The sequence below is a fragment of the Oryzias melastigma genome, linkage group LG6 (genome assembly GCF_002922805.2).
Source record: "Oryzias melastigma strain HK-1 linkage group LG6, ASM292280v2, whole genome shotgun sequence".
In the NCBI taxonomy this organism is placed as follows: Eukaryota; Metazoa; Chordata; class Actinopteri; order Beloniformes; family Adrianichthyidae; genus Oryzias; species Oryzias melastigma.
In genome coordinates, this window is record NC_050517.1 from 19,765,892 (window position 1) to 19,787,901 (window position 22,010).

The 22,010-nt window shown below is 40.3% G+C and overlaps 1 protein-coding gene across 5 annotated transcripts in view; it reads left to right on the forward strand.

The window, feature by feature from the left end:
- Positions 1 to 21,195, forward strand: part of chd2 (chromodomain helicase DNA binding protein 2) — a 28,617-nt gene extending 7,422 nt beyond the window's left edge. Inside the window, exons 5-43 of one of the 5 annotated variants that reach the window (XM_036212387.1) lie at positions 60 to 1,049; positions 1,815 to 1,930; positions 5,064 to 5,298; positions 5,822 to 5,908; positions 6,035 to 6,096; positions 6,429 to 6,551; positions 6,772 to 6,951; positions 8,611 to 8,750; positions 8,827 to 9,052; positions 9,130 to 9,230; positions 9,307 to 9,348; positions 9,427 to 9,605; positions 10,650 to 10,774; positions 10,846 to 11,062; positions 11,140 to 11,229; positions 11,307 to 11,497; positions 11,592 to 11,780; positions 12,857 to 13,019; positions 13,098 to 13,250; positions 13,629 to 13,700; positions 13,799 to 13,948; positions 14,025 to 14,173; positions 14,262 to 14,358; positions 14,437 to 14,529; positions 14,624 to 14,797; positions 15,536 to 15,705; positions 15,784 to 15,825; positions 15,917 to 16,056; positions 16,136 to 16,274; positions 16,352 to 16,502; positions 16,574 to 16,693; positions 16,764 to 16,883; positions 16,965 to 17,105; positions 17,180 to 17,296; positions 17,372 to 17,550; positions 17,625 to 17,724; positions 17,796 to 17,988; positions 18,068 to 18,314; positions 19,705 to 19,990. In XM_036212387.1, coding sequence (XP_036068280.1) covers positions 1,869 to 1,930; positions 5,064 to 5,298; positions 5,822 to 5,908; positions 6,035 to 6,096; positions 6,429 to 6,551; positions 6,772 to 6,951; positions 8,611 to 8,750; positions 8,827 to 9,052; positions 9,130 to 9,230; positions 9,307 to 9,348; positions 9,427 to 9,605; positions 10,650 to 10,774; positions 10,846 to 11,062; positions 11,140 to 11,229; positions 11,307 to 11,497; positions 11,592 to 11,780; positions 12,857 to 13,019; positions 13,098 to 13,250; positions 13,629 to 13,700; positions 13,799 to 13,948; positions 14,025 to 14,173; positions 14,262 to 14,358; positions 14,437 to 14,529; positions 14,624 to 14,797; positions 15,536 to 15,705; positions 15,784 to 15,825; positions 15,917 to 16,056; positions 16,136 to 16,274; positions 16,352 to 16,502; positions 16,574 to 16,693; positions 16,764 to 16,883; positions 16,965 to 17,105; positions 17,180 to 17,296; positions 17,372 to 17,550; positions 17,625 to 17,724; positions 17,796 to 17,988; positions 18,068 to 18,314; positions 19,705 to 19,990 — 5,445 coding nt within the window. In that variant the 5' untranslated portion in view covers positions 60 to 1,049; positions 1,815 to 1,868. Of the gene's footprint in view, positions 1 to 59; positions 1,931 to 5,063; positions 5,299 to 5,821; positions 5,909 to 6,034; positions 6,097 to 6,428; positions 6,552 to 6,771; positions 6,952 to 8,610; positions 8,751 to 8,826; positions 9,053 to 9,129; positions 9,231 to 9,306; positions 9,349 to 9,426; positions 9,606 to 10,649; positions 10,775 to 10,845; positions 11,063 to 11,139; positions 11,230 to 11,306; positions 11,498 to 11,591; positions 11,781 to 12,856; positions 13,020 to 13,097; positions 13,251 to 13,628; positions 13,701 to 13,798; positions 13,949 to 14,024; positions 14,174 to 14,261; positions 14,359 to 14,436; positions 14,530 to 14,623; positions 14,798 to 15,535; positions 15,706 to 15,783; positions 15,826 to 15,916; positions 16,057 to 16,135; positions 16,275 to 16,351; positions 16,503 to 16,573; positions 16,694 to 16,763; positions 16,884 to 16,964; positions 17,106 to 17,179; positions 17,297 to 17,371; positions 17,551 to 17,624; positions 17,725 to 17,795; positions 17,989 to 18,067; positions 18,315 to 19,704 lie in introns of all 5 variants that reach the window. The other 4 variants (XM_036212388.1, XM_024281832.2, XM_024281833.2 and 1 more) reach the window with 4 other exon arrangements.
- Positions 21,196 to 22,010: the final 815 nt, after the last annotated feature.

A 22,010-nucleotide genomic window follows, 5' to 3' on the forward strand; every position in this document is an offset into this window, starting at 1 on the left:
CCCAATTTCGGTGACACTGTGGGCTTACTACTTTTCCTTCTTTTTTTTATCCTATCAAGAACCCATTCAACTGGATATTACGGAAGTGGACACAACGTTGTTAAAATGGAAGATGGTCAACAATTTGGCGATTGGCCAAATTTTAACAAGATGGAATTTCTTTTTTCTTGGGCGTGGACATAAATATTTTAAAATTGTTTCTATTTTGATGCTCTTTTTTTATTTGTCTTTCTTTGACTACCACATGGACTTTGGAATCCCCGATGCTAACTGTTGGATGTGCTGACATTTTTATTTCTGTTTTTGGGAAACTCGAAATCAGTGTTTGTACATTTGAAATCCCGATGTTATTTTAAATAAAGTGTATGTCCTCCATTGTTTTTCCACCTACTGGCTTTGTTTCAACAAGAAGATTGTTTAGCAAATCAAGCTAATTGTTCTCGCATGATTATTAACGTTTTTCTTTCATTGAACAAATTGGCGCGATTGCGTTGATTTTGTGTCAAGTGATTGTCAAGGTATATTGGAAGTCAATTATTCAGTTGATGACGTTTTATTAATATTTTTGTTCCTTTCAGAAAATAAACGAGAATGGCAAATAATTTTGAGAAATGTGATTGACAATGCTAACTTTCATTAGCATAAAAACTATTTGAGGTAAATTAATCAAGGAACACAACAACCCATGTGGTTATGGTATTTATCTGAAATGGTTTCCAGTGCTTAGCCTGGAAGGATTTCTAAAATGGCTACTATTTTGTCCGTCTTCCTGTCTGCAAAGGAAGTGATGCAATTGGTGCAAAATTTATTCTTTTGCACTCTCTCACTATTCTTTTTTTTATTAACTGAGAGAGGGCTTTCCCTTTTGGTCATTTGCCCTAAGGCAGAACATAAATGTAAGTTTATACAAATGTACTTTTAAAAAACATAATAAAAGGGGAGGGACTTAGACATCACCTGAGTGTGGGGTAAATGGAAATAACGTCAATCAAAAGCAAAGCTTTCAGAGCAGGGAAGGAGCTCTAGATGGCGGTTGAGCCTTGGGAAAGGTGCCAGCTTTTCGGACCGTTTTTTGCTCGATAGCGTTTGATACTCGATAGATTTAGCGAGCGGATGTTGTTCGATGACGTTTTCCACGGATTTCTGTGCGTTTTTTGGCGGTTTTGTGTGGTTTTTCGTGAGCTGTAAGAGCCGTCTGCTGGCGGAGTGCTTGTCGTTGTTTTCCATACTGGGCTCTGGCAGCCATGGCGCGCCTCCATTTTTAGTGATCTCTGCTCGGCTCTGTCGGTGCAGACAGTGGCTGTCGGTGCAGACTGTAAAGGCCTAGACGCTTTCTTTTTGTAAACGAATTCTTTTTTATATACAAAAATACTAAACCCTTAGTTTTACGGCTTATTTGTATTTTTGTCACGTATGTTTAAATTCTGACGGAGAAAACGGGAATCGTTCGTTTTTTCACGCCAGCATTAAATAGTCATATTTTTAGTATTGCATTCACCATTTAGTAGTTATTTTGTCCTTAAATATGTATATTTTCCGAAAGCTTCTTGTGATGACGCAGTTAAAATTTACGACATGCGGCTTGATCGGAGGACTATTTTGAAAGAGACTGATCGCTTAACATATTGTCACAGCACCTGTTATTTAGTGTTCCAGTCTTTATATAAATTAGCGATTTCATTAATCATGGATAAATCCATCGATCTGAGGCCGTTTTCATAAGTCCGGTCGCAAACGCCTTTTTTTATCTGCTACCCGAGCTAAAGCAATCCAATGGGACTTATAGTTGAAGCTTCCTCTTAACTTTTTGACAGTAAATACCTGGACACAAAACACCACCCCTGTATCAGGGTTTTGAGGCAGCAACGATGATGAAGAGTAAAAATAAAAAGCAGGAGGATGAAGCATCGACTCGAAGCAATGCATCCAGGTATGATCCTTTTTAACTTTTTCCCCTTTTTTGCTATCTGCTCTGATTGTTTACCTTGTCAAGCTTGGTTGATCACCTGTGTTACTCTTGTAAAATCATTTCGAAGAAGTTAATCGATGTCACCGATGACCTTGCTTTTGTTTAATAGCCACACCCCGGGTTTTGTACCGTTTCTAACTCTTGGTTTCAGGATTTAAGGCCTGTGTTAAAGTTGCCTTTAAATGTGTATGTGGGGGACACAGGGAAACTTTTTTTGTATTTATCTCTGTTGTAAATGTTTTAGCAAAATAATGTTAAATTCCTTATTGTTGTGTGACCTTGCCTTTCAAATTAGGACTGCATTGCACCATTTTAAGAAGGTTTTATTTTGAAATTTCAGAGAAATGACTTTGCTCTGCTAATTGTGGACACCAATCACATTATTGTGGTGTTTTTGTCATTTTTTTGGATTGCATCAATTTCTACTGCAAATTACAATTTCGTTTGTACATTAGTGTTTTATTTTTGAAGTGTTGGTAAACTTTTATGGTGCTATATCATCAGGGATGCTTTTGTTTATTTTTTGCCAAGCAATTTATCTAAATCACTATTAAATCTTATATTAATAAATATATTTATTCTTTTTTAAGGACTGTAGTAAAGCTTGCAGTTCTCTTTAAAAAATAAAGTGAAGTTTTGTCACGTGTTTAAAACATTTTCACCCTTTTTTTTTTACCTTATTTTGCATTTGTATGCAGGTTTAGATTTATCTTTGGAGTGGAGGGTTTGATTTCTTAATTATATTTTATTTAACCGCTGTTTTGTTTTTTACTTTTAGTTGGATTTGATGATTTCTCTCACTTGTAAAAATTCTTGAATTTCTCTAATAAAATGTACTTTATCTTACAAGTTTGTGATATTTTGTATTGGTTCATATTGAATCGATTAAGATGAATGTATTTCAACAATTTAAAAAAAACAGTGTATTTTTATTTGTACAGCTTTGCCCCTTCAATTAAAAAAAGATTTCACTACACAAACAGATTTATTCAACATTTTGAAATTGTTTAAGGTTACTTATGTTTGTAAATTTATTATTCACAGGTTACAGTCTCATCAAAATCAATAAAGGCATCATCACATCAAGTCTTTTGCATGTTATGATCTGAAGGAAACTAGAATGCTTTATTTCTTAAGACTGATGATTACTTTATATACGACCCTTTGGTTGTTCAGACACATTTACAGCTTAGAAACGTAAGAAATCAGCCTCTGCATTTAGTAATGGCACACTGCAGCAGGTTACATCACAATCGTAGTTTATGTGATATTTGTGGCAGCCATTTTAGTGTTTTTAGTTGAAAGGAAGGGGTTTATTTAACCCAAATGTCAACGAAACTCTTTATTAAGCCTTGCAAAGAACACTGTGGGTGTAAAACTACTACAAAAGAGGGGATAATTGAGACCAAATGTGTTAGTCAGTCTCCTTTTTTCATATTCTCGAGTCACAAAATGGCCCTTGCTTTGTTTGCCCAGCTCGCTCACTTATCTGTATTAAAACTCGTCAAAGGACTACAGAGAGGAAGAACCGGAAGTACTTAGACCTTTAAAAAAAAAAAATATCGTGACTCGCGCCCTGATTGGCTGACTGGCTTCAGAGCAGCTCAGCAGCCAATCGCGTGAGGAATTTGCAACAGAGTTCACGCCCACTTGTGACCTTTAAGCGGAAGCTTCCATCTACTTCCGTGACTTTTCAAGACGGACCTTTTAAGGTTTTTATGTAACGTCTAGGAAATGTAAACTTTGATATTTATGAACTGTAGACATTTTCAGTTTGGTTTTCTGTCCTAAAAGATTGAAATGACAGAGAAAAAAAATCTAGTAAATACGTATATTTTTAAGAGGCCAAGAGCCTAGTTAATATTGAAGTATAATTGCAAATATTTACGTGACACTAAGACTTTGCATTTATAGTCCTTTGTTTATCAGTAGATAAACCGCTGGTGTATGAGCAACTTGTCTTCAGACTGTGATTTTGGTGGTACAGATTTCGTTCTGGTGGGGCTTATAGCGACACCACCTGTTCAAATAATTTTATACAGGCAGACTGACAGCCATCCAACTAGCCACATTTAGGACCCTTATTTTTGAATTTATATAAACTTTTTGCTCCCCCCAAAAAACTTTTTGCCATTTGTTTTAAAATTGTTGAATATAATTTAAAATTTAAATCAATATTTTTTATGATTTGCGCATAGAAATGTACCGAAAACAATGTTATTTCCTCTTAAAAAGACGTTTTAAATTTATTGTTTTTCTGGACTTTTTTTGAACTATAAAAAACTGTTTATGCTTCCTAATGTAGGGAATCTACTGTTGAACTTAAAAGTTAGAACTTATTTACCTCAAAACCTGTATTAAATCTTAACAGATCCTGCAAATGCAGAAATTTTAATCAATTGATAACAAAGAAAAAACTGTCTCAAGGCTAAGACTGTAAGATAAGAAATCTCAAATTGATAACTGGCTTATAAAAATAAGTTTTGACCGATTTTAAATCATTAGTAAACTATTGATTCAAAAAGCCCCCTACCTGTCCCAAGGTTCAACTTCAAATTTAGCTCTATTAAGTTTCAGTGCTTATCATTAGTTTTTAGCTTAAATCTAGTTTCATGGTCTCTCATTGGTGTTTTATGTGGATTTTATTTACAGTGTAGTCCTTTTAGCTTGAGCAATTTTTAAAGAAGTGTTTTGCTTTGCATTGATCGGCCTCTAAGCGCAGTTTTAGGAAATATTCAAGCCTAAAAACTGCACACAACACAACTGCTTAAGGAAATACGTTGTTTCTTTGAAAGGTCAAATGATAGAAGCCCATGACTTTAGCACTGCATTTGGGTTTGTTTAATGAGTGTAAGAGGATTTGTGTTCCTAACAGAGAATAAGGCTGTTATGAGATTATTTCCTGAGTGAGGAGTATGGCCCATTATGTAATTCTTTTTGGCTGACTGTTTGTGAATTCCACTGAGAGTACCAACGCTTGATTTTCTGCTGATTTCAACATCAACTCATGCTCCTTCTGCTATGTTGTTGGATCAGAGTGCACACACAGGTAAAAGAGAATCGAAAGGTCTGATGTATTCATTTTTCCCTGTAGTAACTCAGCCTCGGAGGAATCCAACCACTCGGCATCGGAGTCGGGAAGTCAGTCAGAAAGTGAACATGGCAGTGAGAGGAGGAGGAGGTCACACAACTCCGAGTCAAACAGCACCTCCGAGTCAGAAAGCCATTCCGAGTCGGAGAGCGAGTCTGCAGAGTCCAAATCGCAGCAAACTGCAGAAGTCAAAGACAAGCCAGTTAGGAAGAAAGAGCGTCTGGCTGACGTGAAGAAGGTAAAAGCTGCTGGAAATGCAGTCACAGGTCATGAACTCTTGGTGGAGGTTGAGTTAGTTTAAATAGCTTCTTTACATGATTAGAGAACTTGGCAAGCTTTCCCTTTTCCACTACAGACTCATATATAACTCGCAGCGTCTTTAAGCCAATCAACTTCCTGCTTCCAGGAGTGTAGATGATACCAATATTACATTTGCAAACATTAAACATTTCAAAATTCTGTACAATTTTTTTTTTTTTTTCCATTTCGACCAAGTGCAGAAGTCACATCCATGTTTGGTTGTTAATTTCCATTTTTTTAATCTTAATATATTTTTGTTAGACTATAAATCTGCCCAATATTTTCTAGTTAACTTCATTAGATTTGTACACTGCTTGTAAAAGTTAATTAGCATCTAACAGAATGATGACGAATTCTTCAGGGTTTTGAGAAATGAGAAAGGATGTTCCTCACTAGTGATGCATTTGTTTTTAATTGGTGACTCCAGCGGCTTTTATCCAGTTTTTTCACTTCGTTAACAGATGTGGGAGGAGCATCCAGACATGTACGGTGTCAGGAGGTCAAATCGCAGCAGACAGGAGCCTGCTCGCCTCAACATTGGAGCTGAGGTAAGAGAAGGGCAAAAGGATCTTCGTTTACCAGCTGATCCAGTAAATGAACCGATACCGCCACCTGGTGGCTGAAGTTCAGTAGTGATTTCAGTGCTTGGATTGAAGGTTTTTCTCTGCTCACAGGGCAGCAGTGACTCTGAAAGCGAAAGCCCTAAAAGGAAATCATCACGGTCTAAGAAGAAGGAGTGAGTATAGAAACTGATCATATTTTAGAACTCACTATTTGTTTATTTATTTGCATTTGTAAAACTGTTCCTGCACCATATCATATATTTTTTTTATCTTTTTAAACCTTGACCCATACAGTCTTTCATGTGTGCCATTCAGTTTGTGCTGTGAATTTTGTCGCTTGATGTTTAGCTTTAAGGAGCTGAATAACTGGTTTGCAGCAGTTGCAGCCAGGTGACACACAGCACCACGGCTCCAGAGGTTTAAAAAAAAAATCCTAGCTTTGCTGTTGGAGAGAAATCCGTTTTGGGCCTTGAGGGTGACACTTGTGGCATTTCTTTGTTGTAAGAAATATCTGGAAAGATGATGACTCAAATGATGATGAAGAGGAGGAGGATGTGGAGGCTTCCGACAGTACAGACAGTGAGCAGGAAGAGAAAAAAGTTAGATCCAGACGACTTCCTGCTAGAAGGTAAGAGTGTAGCTGAGCCTGGCTATCAGACAGCTGGTCCTCTCCAAATCATGCCATGCTGTGTGAGCACTTGTTTGATCACATGTTCCACCTTCTGTTCTGGTGTTTAACCACCACCTGTCCAAATTTTGTGTGTGTTTCTAAGATCTATTTATTTTGGCGGGGACTATTTGCGCGGAACCTCTGAGCGCCTTTTTGTGTTTGTGTTTCACCTTTTCAGACCGCAGACCAAGTCCTCGTCTGCCAAAAAGCAGCAGTCGCAAAAAGGAAGAAAATCCCGGAAGCAGGAGTCATCGGGTGATGAAGACGAGGATGATGATGATGACGAAGAGGAGGATGACGATGAAGAAGACACCCCAAAAAGACAAACGAGGAGAAGGGGAGCCACAAAAGTCAAAAGGTGACTCACGAGCATAGAATGTTTGAGCTTAAAAGTAATTTAAAGGGTAACCAAACCAGGAAGTTGGAGGCTGACTCCACCCACAGCTGAAATTTGAAAATCCAGTCAGAGGGGTGGGGCTTGGGGGCGGGACTGTTATCATTACTGGAGCTGCAGATCATGATGTCAGACTTCTGAAACTTACATGGTTTGACCTATCACAAAATTCAACTGTAATACATCTATTCAACCTGTAGGGGCAGCACACGGACAATTTTTGACTATATTTTGAAGAATTAAACAGTTTTATTTCAATTTGTCAAAAATGTGGCTATGACCAACAGAAAGCACCTTTTAAGCCCCATTTATAGAAGTCAACAGCCAAAAAAAGTTAATTTAGGGTTTGGTTACCCTTTAAAAAAGCAATTTAGTTCTAAATGAGTCCATTATATGTTGATTTTTATCAAACAGAAGACGGTGTTCCCTCATTTTTTATGTGTCTATAAATAACTCATGATGGGTGAAATATGCAAATCTTTTTTTTTCCCAATGTTATTATCGTTTCAAGGCTGTTAAACCCCTCACTGCAAACTTTTGTCAGATAAACATGAACATTTTTTCACTTCTATTTTATTAAAAGCATTATTTTAAACCTTTGTAGAAAAATTAGTCAATTTTTATAGAATAAAACCAAAAATATGAGAAGATATTCTGTAAATTTGGCCAACTGAATTCATTCTGTACAGAACTGGTTGATTGACAGGGCTTTACAGCCAATCAGGACGCAGAACACAATCCCCTGCAAAAAACAAAAACAAAGGATATGACCGAATTCCTTCACTACTCACTAGTGTCCGAATCTACAACTCCAAAATGGACAAGAAATTTCCCAAAAGTCTTTGCAAAAAACAGGGTATATCTGTGCACACTGTGAACTCCTCTTTTTAGTAAAGCTTTTATGCAGTTTTTACATGTTTTAATTAGTTTTATCTTTATTTTACTAATAATTATTTGATTTAATTTAATTGTACTTGTGGGATGTGTATGTGTGCAGAGTTTTTAATGTGTTTTTAGTTTTTTTTTATGATTCCTATTTTTATTACTACTTTTTCTTCCTATTTATTTTATTATGGAAAGCACTTTGAGATGCTTTGTTGCATTAAAAGTCTAATACATATAAAGTTGAATTAATTGTAGCAAGAAAGCTCTGGATTTATTTATTTAGCACAAATCAAAGATGCAACTTATAACGATAAAATACAAAGGAGAAAAGAGGATAAAATTGAACATTGGTTAAATAAATAAAATGAATGTGGAGGGAAATGAAAAGATCGAAGAAAAAAAAGTATATATATATAAAAATACATATAAATTTCTGTAAAACAGTAAAGCAAAATATAAATTTTTGACCTTATTCTACATGATTGTGAAACTGAATAGTACATTTTGAAATGATATTGTCCCATGTATTTTGCTAAAAGTCTGTTTTTTTTTAAAGTCTGGGTTTGTAAATTGATAAGGAGATGATGTTATTCAGCAGGTCTATATGTGCATTCCACAACTTTGGTCCATTAAATCTCATTGTCTGGTCAGATAATGGTGGATTTGATGTATCAAAAGTAGTTGCAATTTAACTTTATAGGACTTTACAAATTTATTTTTTTTTCTGCTGCATTTCAGCTATAAAGAGGACCAGCACGACTTTGAGACCGACTCTGACGACCTGATTGAAATGACGGGGGAGGCCGGCGAGGAGCAGCAGGATGACGACAGCGAGACCATCGAGAAGATTATTGACACCAGAATCGGCAAGAAAGGAGGTTAGTATTTATATATATATATCCTGTATGTAAGCTTTAAGTGCCGTCAATGATGCGTCCGTTCCGGCTCCTGCAGTGGTGGGAGCTGCCACCACCGTGTATTCAGTGGAGGAGAATGGAGACCCGAGCGAAGGGTTCGACCCGGAAAAAGATGAAGGGGAGACGCAGTATCTGATCAAGTGGAAGGGCTGGTCCTACATCCACAACACCTGGGAGAGCATGGACTCCCTGACGCAGCAGAAGGTGAAGGGTCTGAAGAAGATGGACAACTTCAAGAAGAAAACCGAAGAGATGAATGCATGGTGAGGACTTTTGCGCGGAAATGTTCTGCTTGCAAAGGATTCCTCAGCATCCGAGTGACCGCGGAGTCCGTTTGCAGGTTGAGGAGGGCGTGCCCCGAGGACATAGAGTTTCATAACTGCCAGCAGGAGCTCACAGCTGACTTGAACAAGCAGTTTCAGATTGTGGAGCGAGTCATTGGTAAGATGTCCAAAACACAATGCAGGCATTTTCATTCAACTCTAAACCAACCAAAGTATGTTTCTTTCATAAACAGCAACGAAAACCGGGAAGACGGCAGGAACGTCCGACTTTCCCTGTGAGTTTTGATTTATTTGACAATCTGTTTTCATCCTTTTTTATTTTTATTATTTAAACATGAGTGTTTTTTGTCCAGCTCACAGTCATAAGACCTCATCCTCCAACGAACCCGAGTACTTGTGCAAATGGATGGGTTTGCCGTACTCGGAGTGCAGCTGGGAAGACGGCGCCCTGGTCATGAAGAAGTTCCAGCGCTGCATTGACAGCTTCACCAACCGCAACTCTAGCAAGACCGTCCCATCCAAAGACTGCAAGGCAAGGCCTGTAACTGAAGCAGTGACCCCGGGCTCACACCGTATCCGGTCCGGTTCTGGTGCAGCCGCCAGAGGCTTTACGTGACTTGATAAGTGTGAGAGGCGCTCACACGGCATCCAGTCCCCCCCGCCTCTCCGGCGCTCTGAATCCATCTCGTTGGCTTCAAATTTTAAGATGGATTACTTTTTTGTGACCTAAACCGGAAATCATACGAGTGTTTAGTGCATTCAGTACGTTTTTCAAAATAAAAGCTATTTTCCGCTGCAGTCGCTGTTTTCACCATCGTGTAAAGAATACATAATTTCTGCTGACACAGGGTCATAAAGTGTGTGGTAAAGCGTCATTTGACGCCATGTTAAATTTACTAGTACTTCCTATATCAGGGGTCTGCAACCTGCAGCTTCGGAGCCACTTGTAGCTCTTTCACCTCTTCATTGTGGCTCTCGTGCTAAAGCAAAATAAAACACTAGTATGTTTTTTTGAGTAAGGGTTACTAAATTTGCATTTATTTAATTTAGATTAGTTAAGATTGTAAATTTATGGCTGAGGTACTCCTTGAAGATTTTTACATTCCTGCAGATTTAGAGGTCTTGTTTGCTCTTTGCTTCCTCCAGAATACACCAATTTCAAATACTAAGCAAAACTTATGTAAAAAGTCTGATCTTTTATTTTAGTCTAAAGCACATATTATCTTATGCTGTACAGAGCTACACTGCTATGATCCGGTTTGGCGCAAGGCGTCTTTTATTTTGAAAGGAAATCAAACGAGCTTCTGTTAAAGGTAAAACAATAATTTTACGTGTTGAGAAAATGCTAGTTTCTTTTTATATTTTTTATATAGAAGCATAATTCATATTTATTATTAAAAAATACATTGTAATGGATGCACAACAGACTTTGCGGCTCCTACTAAGTCAGTCATCTGCAGTAGCTAGACCGCTTCTATAGCTGAACCAGGACTGGACCAGATGCAGTGTGAGCCGGGGTGACTGCTAACACTTTGTGAGAAGAAAAAGTGGATTTGACTCCACTCTGTCTCCTCAGGTGTTAAAGCAAAGACCCAGGTTTGTTGCTCTGAAGAAACAGCCGTCGTACATCGGGGACGAGAATCTCGAGCTGAGAGATTACCAGCTGGACGGCTTGAACTGGCTGGCTCACTCCTGGTGCAGGTACGTAGCAATCTGCCGTTTTCCCTGCAGGCAGGATACGGTTTGTCACTCATCTTCCTCGTCTTCTTCAGGTGCAACAGCGTCATCCTTGCTGATGAGATGGGGCTGGGAAAAACCATCCAGACCATCTCCTTCCTGTCCTACCTGTTCCACCAGCATCAGCTCTACGGGCCCTTTCTGCTGGTGGTCCCTCTGTCCACGCTCACCTCGTGGCAGAGGGAGTTTGACACCTGGGCTCCCGACATGAACGTGGTGGTTTACATCGGCGACGTCATGAGCAGGAAAACCGTAGGTGGAGTTTTAGTGCAGACCTCGTCAAAAACTCGTTAAATCTGTGATGCTAACTGGATTTTTGTTTTTTGCAGATCCGTGACTACGAGTGGGTGAACCATCAAACCAAAAGAATCCGCTTCAATGCACTTTTAACCACCTATGAGATCTTACTCAAAGATAAGGTAGATTCATCCTTCCTTTTAGTTTGTTTTTAATGTGTGGCAGCGATCAGTCACCAGCGTTCTCTCTGAATCCACAGGGAGTCCTCGGGAACATCAACTGGGCGTTTCTGGGCGTGGATGAAGCTCACAGGCTGAAGAACGACGACTCCCTCCTCTACAAAACCTTAATGGAGTTCAGATCCAATCACAGACTCCTCATCACCGGCACTCCTCTGCAGAACTCCCTCAAGGAGCTCTGGTCTCTGTTGCACTTCCTCATGCCTGACAAGTACGTCTTCCTCTTCCTCCTCCTCCTCCTCCTCCTCCTCCTCGCTATAACAATGATGCATTCTGGAAGTGACGCTGTTGAATCTGTTTTGCAGGTTTGATTCCTGGGAAGACTTTGAGGATGAGCACGGAAAAGGGCGGGACAACGGCTACCAGAGCCTCCACAAAGTCCTGGAGCCGTTCCTGCTGCGGCGGGTCAAGAAAGACGTGGAGAAGTCTCTGCCCGCCAAAGTGGAGCAGATCCTCCGAGTCGACATGACAGCACAGCAGAAACAGTTTTACAAGTAGGTCCCCCATCATTTATGTATCTCCATGTTTCGTATAAACTCCATCCATCACTTTTATTGTGTGAAGGCTTCAAAGCATTTTCGACACGTAAAATAATTCAGCAATCTTGGTATCAAAACGTTCAGCTCTTTCAGGAAATTACTGCTTGTATTTTTGGTATTCATATATGTAATAGTTTTTGAAATACTAAAGCAAAATATGTCCTAAAGGAAATGAATGAAAACATCTTTAAATTTCAAAAGTAGCAACAAGCCTTTAGATATGTTCATGGGCTGTGTTTTAATCTGTTATAGTAATTTTTTTCATTTTTTAATTTGGAACATTTTAGCATCATGCTAACGTGTCTGGCTAATTTGTTATCCACTGGGGTTTTTAGGCTAATTTAGAGTTTAGCTTCTATTTTAGAAACAGGCTAATGTTTTTTGACTTAGTTTACTGAGAAATTTTAGAAATTTGTAGTTTAGCTAGTATCTAAGCAACATGCTAGCTTTTTGGGTAATTTGGCAGGTTTTTGGAGTTTTTTTTATGCTAATTTGGAGTCTAGCTATTGTTTTAGCAACATGCTAACATTTTTGGCTAATTTATTTTGTACTCAGGTTTTTATAGGCTAATTAAGAGTTTAGCTTCTATTTTAGCAATAGGCTAACATTTTTGACTAATTTGATTTACTGAGGACTTTTAGGTTATTTTGGAGTTCAGCTAATATTTATGCAACAAGCTATTTTTTTTGGCTAATTTGGCATCTACTACGGTTTTTGAGCTAATTTGGAGTTTAGCTTATTATTAGAGATTTTTAAGCAATCATACTACACATTTTTCAGAAATTTAGCTCAACTTCAGCGATCTGTCATAGTTCTTTAATGAAATTTCCAATCTTTTAGCAAATTTAACATCTTGCAAATAGCTTTTGCATTTTTAGCAAATCTCTTCTGCAATTAAAGTAAATTGTCACCATTTTCAGCAGAAAGCTTTAGCATCTTCAGCGACTACTTTTAGAAAAAAGGATTCACACTAGCATTATTGCAGGTAATGCAACTTTTCTAGTTTTTATTTTTTGTTTTCCTTCTCTCAGGTGGATTTTAACAAGAAACTATAAAGCACTTTCCAAAGGGACGCGTGGCAGCTCCTCCGGCTTCCTGAATATCGTCATGGAGCTTAAGAAGTGCTGCAATCACTGCTTCCTTATTAAACAGCCAGAAGACGGAGACGGTGAGGTGCAGCAGGACATTCTGCAGGTTTGTCTTCCTACTTATTTTCCAAATTACTTTCCTGCAGCTTCTGAAATATTTTTTAACATTTTTATTTGTTTTTAGGGGGTAGTGAGAGGCAGCGGGAAGCTGGTTCTGCTGGACAAGCTACTCACGAGGCTCCGAGAGAGAGGAAACCGAGTCCTGATCTTCTCCCAGATGGTCAGGATGCTGGACATTCTGGCCAAGTATCTCACCAAGAAGCGCTACCCGTTTCAGGTGAGATCTAAATACCACAAAGTATCATAAATCTCCCAGTATTATCTCTCAATCAGGTTATTTGAATGTCCAAACAAAAGTAAACAAGCTGTAAGCCTCGGTGTTTGACCTTTGATTCGATTGGTGTTTGCTGTGAAAGGCCCTTCGCGCGTCGCTCCGATCAGATTATTCCCGGATAATGATAGGATGACCGTGTGGCTGCGACGGGCTCGTGTTTCCACAAGTTTATTTATATCAGGAGAGCAGCTGAGCTTTTGCTTGTTTTCTGCTGACCCGGTCGTCGATGTCCGCCTGTGTAGTCGATGGCATGCAGAGAATGGTGATGCACAGAAAAAGTGGGAAAAGTCGGATCTTTGAGATCACTCTTTCTCTCCTCAGCGGCTGGACGGTTCCATAAAGGGGGAAATCCGAAAGCAGGCGCTGGACCACTTTAACGCAGAGGGCTCTGAGGTCAGCCGGCTTGTTATTACCCTAAATCTTTTCTCTAACTGTGTGTTTTAAAGAAGCAGTTTTTGATCCCACTTTTTGCTGCTTGTTTTGTCTCGTAGGACTTCTGCTTCCTGTTGTCCACCAGAGCGGGAGGTTTGGGCATCAACCTGGCCTCTGCAGACACTGTCGTCATCTTCGACTCTGACTGGAACCCTCAAAACGACCTTCAGGCTCAAGCAAGAGCCCACAGGATCGGCCAGAAGAAGCAGGTAGGCCTCCTTAATTTTTTCTTTTAGGAAAATGTTAAATAGTTTTCATTAAAAAAATGTTTTTTTCTTTTTACAGGTGAACATATACCGACTGGTCACTAAGGGAACGGTGGAGGAGGACATCATCGAGAGGGCCAAGAAGAAGATGGTTTTAGACCATCTGGTTATTCAAAGAATGGACACCACAGGGCGGACTGTTCTGGACAGCAACTCAGGAAACACAAAGTCGGTCTTTAACATAGATGTTTAGTTTCTACTAATAATTAAATAGTGTTATTTATCTTCCTTTGGATCTGAATTCTCTTCATTGTAGTTCAAACCCTTTCAATAAAGAAGAGCTGACGGCCATTCTGAAGTTTGGGGCGGAGGATCTGTTCAAAGAGGCAGAAGGAGAAGAGTCTGAACCTCAGGTCTGCCAACGTGGAATCCATCATGGTTGAGATTCTGCATGTTTGCTGACAGAAATCGTCTTTTCTCGTCTCCTGCAGGAGATGGACATCGATGAGATCCTGAGGCTGGCAGAGACCAGAGAAAGCGATCAAGGCTCCAGTGCCACTGATGAACTTTTATCGCAGTTTAAAGTACGTAGAAACTTTTATCACAAAATTGATGCTTTCTGTGGATTCCTGCTTTGAAAGAAATATTCAATCCTTCTTTTTGTTTGTTTTTCTAAAGGTTGCAAACTTCTCCAGTATGGAAGAAACCAATCAAGAGTTTGAGGATAAACCCGCGCGGGAATGGGATGACATCATTCCAGAGGACCAGCGGCGCAAAGTGGAGGAGGAGGAGAAGCAGCGGGAGATGGAGGACATCTTCATGCTGCCCAGGAGCAGGAGCTCTAACAAACGGGTGAGGAGGATAAAAAAAAACGACTTTTTCTCCCAAAACGATGTTCACAAGTGTTTGTTGTAGGAGTTCAGATCGAGTCACCATTCAGATCAGTAATAAGGAAAAAAATAACTACATTAAAGCCAAAAATCTTTAAAACATATATTCTTAATCAAAAATATATAAAGTACCTCAAAACACACATGTCTTACATCAATAATGTGCTCATTGGGGATTATTTATAAAAAGAAAACACTAATAACATCTTTGATCTCATGAATATTCTTTTGCATAAAAAAATACTAAAGATGTTCAAATAAACAAAAGTGCATCGTTAGGCACTGCATCTCAAAAACATAAACTGGATGGATGGATAAATAAATAGAAGAATTTATAGTTGTAAATTCTTATGTGTCCCTGTCTACTATAATAAACTCCTCCCCTCTCTGGGCACACATGCAGTGAGAAAGCAGCGTCTTTCTCCGCTCCACATATCAGGAAAAAATCTGAATAAACTCGCCAACACAGATGTAGAATGGGATTTACCGATGTTTTTATTAGAACTCTTCAAAATAAAATAAACCTGATGTCTCATCATCACTCGCATCTTTAGAGTTAGAGAGAAACTCTCTTTTGGACAAACGTCAGGAAGCGACTTTGACGCTTGTTAAAATAAATATCTTTATTTAGATGATGCCCGGATTATCCGTGACCTGTTGCCCCCTGTAGTTTGTTGATGTACTTCCTCTTGTTTGTCAGGCGCAGGCCAACGATAGCGACAGCGACGTGGGCTCCAAACTGAAGAACCGCTCCTCCGGCTCCGACAGCGAGACTGACGACAGCGACGACGACAAGAAGCCCAAGAAGAGAGGACGGCCGAGAGCTCGCAAGAACAACGTGGAGGGCTTCACAGACGCAGAGATCCGCAGGTAAAACCAGTTTTGTTGACTCCTCCCTGTTTTCACCAACATATTCTCTCTTTTAAAACATCTCCATCTCCTCAACAGGTTCATTAAAGCCTATAAGAAGTTCGGATCTCCTCTTGAACGGTAGCTTTTTTAAAAATGATTATTCTGCGGTGTAGATTTAAGCTAATTTTTTGAGTGTTTTTTTTTTTCCTTTGACTCCTGATGCTTCCAGGTTGGAGGCCATCGCCAGAGACTCGGAGCTGGTGGACAAATCCATTGCAGATCTGAAGAGACTCGGAGAGCTGATTCACTCCAGCTGTGTGTCTGCGGTGCAGGAGCACGAAGAACTCCTGAAAGAGAATCCAGTTGAAGGTTTGTGACTCCTCTCCTGCTCTAGATACCTCAAAAACACAATATGTTTTTAAAAAATGAACGAACGTTGATGTTCCAGCTAAAGGCCCCGGCAAACGACGGGGAATCAACATCAAGATTTCAGGAGTGCAGGTCAACGCCAAGTCCATCATCCAGCACGAGGAGGAGTTTGAGCCTCTGCACAAAGCAGTCCCCTCCAACCCAGACGACCGGGACAAGTAAGTCCCTTTTATTAGAGAGAAGGACGAGCTGCAGCTGCTTTGTTGATTCAGTCTGGCAACTCTTCCTCTTGAAGGTTTAAGCTGACGTGCAGGGCCAAAGTAGCACACTTCGACGTGGACTGGGACCTGCAGGACGACACTCAGCTCTTACTGGGCATCTACGAGCACGGCTTTGGAAACTGGGATTTAATCAAAACAGATCCTGACCTGAAACTCACAGAAAAGGTAAAAAAAAGCAGCAATCTAAAAGCGTGCAAGGCCAATAAAGCAGCCTAATGCTGGTAAACTTTTGACAGATTCTCCCAGATGACCCGAGCAAGAAGCCTCAGTCTAAGCAGCTGCAGGCCAGAGCCGAGTATCTCCTCAAGCTGCTGAAGAGAGAGCAGGACAGCACAGACGGGGTGAAAGGAGACGAGGTAAAAACGCAGCCGTTTCACCTGGACGCTGACCCGCCCACCTCTCTGACCGTGTTTGTCTTCCATAAAGGTCAAAGTGAAGAAGAGGAGGCCTCGGGCGAAGAAGGACAAGGTTCTCAAAGACGAGCAGGGTAACGACATCTCCTCGCCCCGCCTCTCCGATAACCCGTCAGAGGAGGGCGAGCTGAAGGTCAGTCGGTTAAACCAAAACGATTGAACTCTGTTAACAATCACTACCCCTCACTGCCGGTTCTGTCTCTCTTTGGAGAAGGACGAGGTAACGGAAAAGTCCAACGTGAAGAAGAGGCAGAAGAAAAAGGACAACAAGGAGAACAAAGAGAAACAGGGAACGCCGAAAAAGGAGAAGAATGCGGACAAAGAGAAGAAGGTTTCAAAGCCCAGAAAAGAGAAGGTGCTTCCAACGTTCACGCTCGGCCTAATAACGTGAAGCTGACGGTCTTAACTCCGCCCTCTTTTGTTTTCCAGGCTAAAGGAGCCAAAGGGAAAAAGACTCAAGGTCCAGTTCACATCACAGCCGGGTCCGAGCCCGTCCCCATCGAAGGAAAGGAGGACGACGAGCTCGACCAGGAGACTTTCAGTATTGTAAGCTCCTGATTTCCAGAAAAGTTTGTTTTTTTGTGCATGAAGGTAATAAGGAGCTTTATTTTGTACTTCCAGTGTAAGGAGCGCATGAGGCCGGTGAAAAAGGCTCTGAAGCAGCTGGACAAACCGGATGAGGGTCTGTCGGATCAAGAGCAGCTCCAGCACACTCGCACGTGTCTGCTGAAGATCGGCGACCGCATCACAGAATGCCTTAAATCCTACAACGACCCGGAACATGTCAAGTTGTGGCGACGGTACCAAACGGCTCCTGCGTTTATTTAATCACATTTTTTATAACTGCTCCTTTAATTATGTTGTTTCTCTTCAGGAATCTCTGGATTTTTGTGTCCAAGTTCACAGAGTTTGGTGCGAGGAAGCTCCACAAACTTTACAAAATGGCCCAGAAGAAGCGATCCCACGAGGAAGAGGTGACCTGTCAGGAAGTGTGAACCGAAACGCGCGTGTTTCTTAGCTCTGAAGTTGGTGTGTGACGTTTCAGAAGGAGCACAAAAAGAAGGAGGACCTCCCTGGACGGATGAAGTCCTTCAGACCTGAAGCCTCCGGCTCCAGCCGAGACTCCACGGGGACTCAGCCGTCCTCCAAGTCTGGCTCTCACCCGGGCCAGTCGGGACCGCACGGACACCACAGGGAGCCGTACAACTCCGCCAACAAGCGTCACTTTGGAGGTGATGGTGCGTTCGGGAGGCTCAGACAACTAAAGAAACAAAAAATGAGCAGAATGATGAAAGCGTTTTGGTTTTCATTCAACAGATCGGGGGGATTGGCAGAGAGACCGTAAATACGGCTACGCAGGAAACAGCAGCCAGCAGTGGCAGGGAGATCGACACCATCCCTACGACCCGCACAGGTACAAGGATCACTATGGCGACCGGCGTCCGCACGGAGACCCCTACCGCAGCTCAGGCAGCTTCCGCAACAACATCTCGCCTCGGAAGAGACCCTACGAGCAGTACGGCAACGACCGGGACCACAGGGGTCACCGACCGTACTACGACAGGTGAGCTACTCCCCGAATACCACCGCTAGGGTAACGAGGGTCCAAGTACTTGATGTGTTCCTGAAAATACAGTACAAATATTAGCAATATCCGATTTGTGATTTTTATGAACATTAGTGATAAGCGATATATCGGTGCTAGTATCGGTATCGGCCATTTGCATAATTTGAGTCTATCAGTATTGGACTGATACTCAAAAAATCCACAGATATTGATGAACGTTTTCAGATACACTTCATTTTTGACTTGTTCCTAATAGATCCTTGGCACTAGGAAGCTTCTGTTTACAGTCCTAGTCAGTAGTTGTGACTGTTTTCATGTTTATTTTATATTTGGTGGGGATACATGAGGTTTCTAATAGACAATCCCTGGCAATGGAAGGCTTAGGATTTACAGTTAAGTTTAATAACAAGATGCACTAGGAGCCACATGTGCTCGGTCTGTAAGATCGACTCGGGGGATTGCGACTTGATGACGTGTAAGATTCTGATTGGTACAGACCATTAGACCACCATCACGTGACATGGGAAATGACACACTTCTGCCATAACGATGCACGGAGTCTTACCGAGTGAAGAACCGAGGAGGTCCGAACAAAAAGGCAAAGAATCACAAAAGGGGGCCAAATTTGTAATCAACCGCAAAAACCTTGACGACAAAATAATCCGATCGAGGAGAATCTAAAAAAAATATATCTGCCCATCCCTAACAAACATAGTAGAGTAAAGTAAAAATACAATTCAGGCAATGTAAATATTGCAATACTGAAATAGCTCTCACCAGAAGTGAAAATAAAATCTTCAAAGTAAAATGTCAGTTTTCAGAATAAAACTATCAAGTGTTTTTCGCAGGCATAAAAAAAGAATCTGAAGTTCAGATGACTGAAATAAGTTGTGAAAAATCTAAAAAAAATTAAAATAAGAAATATAATGTTTATTAAGAATATTACAGAAATCTTGTGATCTAAAAATGTGTCGTCAGTGTTTTCTATTGAGGTGTTCATTTATTATCTTCTTTATTTAGCTCCATAGAACTGTAGTCAGAAAAACTGGGAAGAAAATGTTAAACAATCTAAATGATTTGTTGTTTTGTTTACCGCTTAAGTTAACCATGAAGTTGACAGAAAAACTGAAGCGTGGCGTTGTATAAAGTGATGAACGCAGTTTCTTTCTTTCAAAATCTTTTTTTTTATCTCCTGTTCTAAAAGAAAGTTGTAAATGATGTTATTTAAATACTTATTTTAATTGCTATGCATACAGTAAAAATACACACATAAACCAAGAATTCAGACATATTTTCATTAAATAGTAAAGGTTTAATTTGAGGATTTGCGAATTGGATCGCCTTCAATTCAGTTTTCTGGTATGATAAAATTCACCCTTTTCTTCAGACACTCAGACCCCAAACGAAGGCGTCCTGACGAATTCCGCTCCAACTACCACCAAGGATCTGAAGGCTCCCTCCAGGACTTCCGGCGCATGTCGGACCACAGGCCCACGGGTCCGTCAGGACCCGAACACTACAGCCGGCCCTTCCACCCCGACAAACCCCCTCCCCTTTTGGACCCTCGCTCCCCCCTCAACCAGAAGTCTCCCCAGGACTCCCGCTCGCCGCTGGAGCGGCCCGTCGAGCCCAACGCCACGACAGACCCGAACTGGATCAACCGGAAAACATAGTCTGCTGGGACTCCCAGTCGGAAAACGAAATGTGGGCTCTTTACGTCGCCTCTGAGGGGGAGGAGTTTGTTTCCATCCTTCTGTCAGGATGGAAACTCTTAAAAAAAAAAAAAGGTGCATCGTAAACAAACAGTGGGATGCATTCAGAGCGCTAGTCCCATGGACTACTGTAAGGAGGATTTAGGATATTTGAACTGATATCTAACGAATCCTAAAAGTGCCTAAAGGCCTCTGGAGCCGTGAAGGTATAAAGGGATTCTTCCCTAAAAACCCACACATCCTTTTTTTTTTTTTTTGTAGCTTTATCGCAAATGAGCTCCAGAGACAGATTTGTCATCATTTGCACCTTAAGACTCTTCGATAATGTAGCCGAACTGACTGATAAACGTTTCTCCGTGCCGGATGAGGGCGGGATTTCATCCGGCGTGCCGGGAAAATTCTTCTTCTGGCTTTTAAACGACGAACTCTCGTGCTGACAGTGGAGTCCCTCTGTAATGGTGTTGATCACTGCGATCCTTTAGCTGGTGTCACTTTAACCACTCTCCACATGGAAGCCCAACCACAGAGCAGTATTTATTACAGCCGCGGTACAACACTACATATTAGAGCCTTTCTTTACAGTGTTAGGATTCAAAATTCATCTATTTGTGGCATTTTGATACTTCAGCCCACCTTAAATCTATCAAAAATTGCTTCTTTTTCCATCATCCATCCTTAAAATTGCAGTGTTTTGTCTACTTTTTTTTCTGTGCCAAATCTTGTCGCCATGTTTTTGTTTTTTTTTCTGTTGTGCCTTAATGTTTTGTCACTGTGCTGAGGGCTAATGAAGGCTTGGAGGAAGATCAATTCAAACCTAAAGAAGGGACCATAAACTCTGGTAATCCTTGAGGTTTCTGTGATTTCTACTAGAGCTGCTGATTTCAGGTGAAATTATGGAAATATGAAGACAAACAGGATGTTGAGAGAAGCTAAAAAAACAAAATGTTTTTGTCCTGGGCACTTATCTGAGCTTTTACAGTGAAAAAACAAAAAGAAACCCTGCTCTTCTTTTTCTTCCACTTCAAGCAAACAACAGCATTTGTTCCGTATGTTCTGCAAAAAAAAAGTAAAATAATTTATATTTGTGACAAAAGCAAACCACTCCGTGAGATTATGTGGTGTACATATGTTGAGGCATATGGAATAAATTTTGTTACACAAGAAAATGAGCGTCTGCTGACTGAAATTGTAAGATTAAGTTTTTTCGTAGTTGAAATATTTTGACTGTTTATTTTGTCTGTGGCATCGTCTACACTCTCTTTAGTACATTTTATTTGAGATTTTTCCTTAAATACCTTTTTTGCTGATGAATCCTATTTTTTTAGAAGCTTGTCAATCACATAAAGGTCCATTTTTTTTATTATTTTAATCCAAACCTTCATCTCCTTTTGCATCAAAGTGGGAAATCCTATTTTGACATCATTAATGAACAACTGATCAGCTCTATTTATCCATAGCTATGGATCTACATCACCTGTTACTTGGAACTGATAAGAGTTTAAACAGTCTGCAACAAATCTTTACTTTTTACCTCATATCTTCTGTAAAAAAATCTTTTATGTCTGATTTGCTAACAGAAACAGTTTTTCTTTTGCTGTCTTTTTAGTCCAGAACTCGATACTGAAAAAAATCTCGTGTTTTTTTAGCTCTGACCTTTAAGGTCCGGAGACCTTTACACGCGTGAGCACGACGGATCTTTTTCTAGTCTTTTTTTTTTTTTAACTGTGCTGTTTGTTCATAAACGTCTCTGCACTTCAGAAATACTATAAGGAATATTCACAAAACACTTGATCCCATGAAAAGTCATGTTGTCACCTTTTTCTGTTCAGTTTGTGAACCGTGTACATGTTGAGGTGCTTTTAGAAACGGTTCAGAAGCACTAAAAAGGTTCCTTTGAATCCTGTGTGTTTGTGAGGCAAAAAGTCAAAATGAAAATTTCCATAAACTATTAGACTCAACAAAATTCCCAAACAGCTGTTAA